Below are 2,887 nucleotides of genomic sequence, written 5' to 3' on the forward strand. Positions count from 1 at the left end.
GTTTCTTTACCTTTCGTGGGAGCACCATACATTTTCTCAAAAACTTCAAGCAGTTCTGTTTCAGCAGCTCTCATATCATTAACAAACACAACCTTGACTCTATTGACTGTACTGTCATATCTTTGAGTTATATTATATGTCCTTCCTATCTTATATCTTTTTGTGTTGAAGTCCTTCGGTTTCTGAACGATGTAAAGTAAGCCTTCACTGCAACGTTCCGTATCGAATGAACCATATGTTATGAAGTTATATCCAACAACTGGGTCTAACCATAACAAAACTATTGGTATAAGACTTTTGTCTATAAGATATGCTCTTGTTCCATGAAATGCTACTGATATCATAAGCTCAGGATTTCTTGTCAAAATTTTCTGAGTTGAAGCATTTCTAACCCAGTCGTTTGTTTTTTTTCCAGATGGAGATATAATGTCTGACAAAGAATATTTGTTGTATTTCTTTGTGTATCTTACGTTTAAATCACCTATTCTAACCACTTTGGTGTCATTGTCTATCTTTCTAACTGTTTCAAACTCAATGTTTGACATTACTGTCTTTACATACAAAATAACTAATGAAATTCATTATTTTTTGTGCTGAATTCAATAAAAATAATGTTGAGGTGAAGAGGTGAGATCTCACCTGTTTTTTCACCTGTTTTTCACCTCTTTTTTCACAAGCGTTTTACATGAATTGTACGATGTATATTTGAAATCCTAAACAATTTCGTAGCTTCTATTTCTTCTTTTAGTACATCGAATGTTTTAACAATGCCGAAAGTTTCTTTATACTTCTTCTTGACATCAGATAGAAGGAAATCTTCTGCTGTTGGATAGTTTTTATTAAGAAATGTCAACATATCCATTTTATTTTCAGCTGGTTTTTCTGCTTCTTTCTTTAAGTCTGCATAGTCGTTTCGCATTCTTTCTATCTCTTTGACTGAGTAGTTATATTTCCTCATTGCTGCTTTACATTTAGAACATTGCGGATTCATTTTTGCGTTATACATTGAAATAAAACCAGCTAGAACAACCAAGGCGTCAATGGTTTTCTTTAACTAAAAAGCTGCTGGTTTTATCTGTTCTTTCCATACTTTACCTCTTCTATCTTTATCTCTTATCTGCCATACACATTTTGCAACTAATGAAACAAAGTTATCGTATGTCTTAAATTCTTCGGATTTGTAAAGGTCAGAAATATTTTTATAAACCATGTCGCAATCTTTGTCCATAACTTTATGGTTGCAATGAAAACCAAGGAATTCATAATTTACTTTACGTATGAATGTCTTAATTTCTACTGAGTCAGTTGCTTTGACTTCAATTTCGTCGAATTCAGGAATAGTTAGTTTTTGCTGCTGAATTTCAGGTAGTTTAGGCAAATGGTCGATGAGGTCCTCCATTTCATAAAGATACTGTTCATTTGTTTCATCTTTCGCACTACAGTCTAAATTACTTGTTAAAAGTTCTTGCTTTATCTTCTGGATTTCTGTTTCAAAAGTATATGAAGAAGGAATAAAGCTTTTCATCTCTACCAACATTGACGTAGGATTCATGACTAACGAGTTTGGTGCTGTAGTTGTGGACAGAGTCCCGCCGTTCGTGGCTTGAATTGTTGTTGTGCCGATTGTTGAAATCATATCTTTTATACAAAATAAAAAAATAAATAAAAATAAAACTAACTTTATTTTTTCTGTCTTAAGGAAATTCATGAAAATTCATGAGGGTGAAAAAAGAGGTGAAAAAATGGGTGAGATCTCACCTCTTCACCTAAAATATATTTTTGGTGTAAATTTATGACAAAAATAAATGGTACCATTAATGATATCATGACTGTTCTCATTCATGTCTGATTTACATCTAATGAAAAAGTTTAGAAGAATTTTCTTATTCTTTCTGGCTTATTTTTGTCTTTCCAGTACTCCCGCTCTAATGGTCCCAGATGTGTTGGCTTTGACTCTCTCAAGTTCTTAGATGGTATAACATCTTCAACGCCTCCTTCATATCTTACTTTATAAGTGTCATCGTTTATGTTATAGCCAAGTATTTCAATAACCACTCCTCGCTTTGCTTCGTCAATGGTTTCAGCAAGTTTGCCATTACTACTTTCAACTAATTTATGTCGAGGGTAAAACGCAATAGAGTCGTCAGCAGCTTTTATAAGATATCCATTACCTTGCGTAGAGTCTACGATATAATAATTTCGACTTAACCTTAAACGTTTCTTTGTCAACGGTTTGTCGTCAAGAACTACACGAACTTTTGTACCAGGAATGAGGGTAAATTGTGTTGAATTTCTGATATTTTGTGTTTGGCTTCGTTTCTTTTGTATATACTTTTCTTCTTGTTGTTGTGTCATTGAATTTGGTGTATGTCCTGTTGTAGAATGTGTTGAGGAATTATAAACTTCGAGAAAATGTTTCATTGTTTCTTCGGTAAAGTCTCGCTCTTGGTTTAAATCTCTGAGCGTTCTTATGAAGCGGTTTATGATGCCGAGTATGTTATGGTTATGGTCTTCAGTAGTGTAGTGAGTTATGTTATGCTTAATGAGAAAATCTGTGATTTCATTGCTGAGGTATGCACTGTCTTGGTCTGATGTTAAAGTACTTGGGCTATGTTCTGCTAAACTTTTGTAAAACTCTTAACACTTCACGAGTTCCTTTATTTTCATTGGATATGCATATGCTTTGCGAGTGTTAACATTAATGAAGATGAGGAATGGTTTATGTCCTCCTTTTCTGCTTTGAATGAGAGTGTCAAATTGGTATGCGTCAGGAGCGTTGGAGTAAATTGGTAAAAAGTAGTCGTAAGGGTTTATTTTTGTTTGATGTACAACATTTTTGTCAAAGAACCTTTTCACTTCAGCTCTGTTAGTAAATCCCCAACTCTTT

General features: G+C 33.6%; 3 pseudogenes across 3 annotated transcripts, besides 1 other annotated feature; all 3 read right to left on the reverse strand.

Annotated features, from left to right (window-relative positions):
• Nucleotides 1-673: 673 nt before the first annotated feature.
• On the reverse strand, nt 674-907 carry TVAGG3_1069010 (annotated as a pseudogene). Its single transcript has one exon. A coding segment is annotated over exon 1 (234 nt).
• Nucleotides 674-2,886: a mobile genetic element.
• Nucleotides 1,058-1,636, reverse strand: TVAGG3_1069020 (annotated as a pseudogene). Its single transcript has one exon. A coding segment is annotated over exon 1 (579 nt).
• Nucleotides 2,247-2,385, reverse strand: TVAGG3_1069030 (annotated as a pseudogene). The gene has a single exon. A coding segment is annotated over exon 1 (139 nt).
• Nucleotide 2,887: the final 1 nt, after the last annotated feature.

This window comes from Trichomonas vaginalis (genome assembly GCF_026262505.1).
Source record: "Trichomonas vaginalis G3 chromosome Unknown ctg_83, whole genome shotgun sequence".
Taxonomy (NCBI): Eukaryota; Parabasalia; order Trichomonadida; family Trichomonadidae; genus Trichomonas; species Trichomonas vaginalis.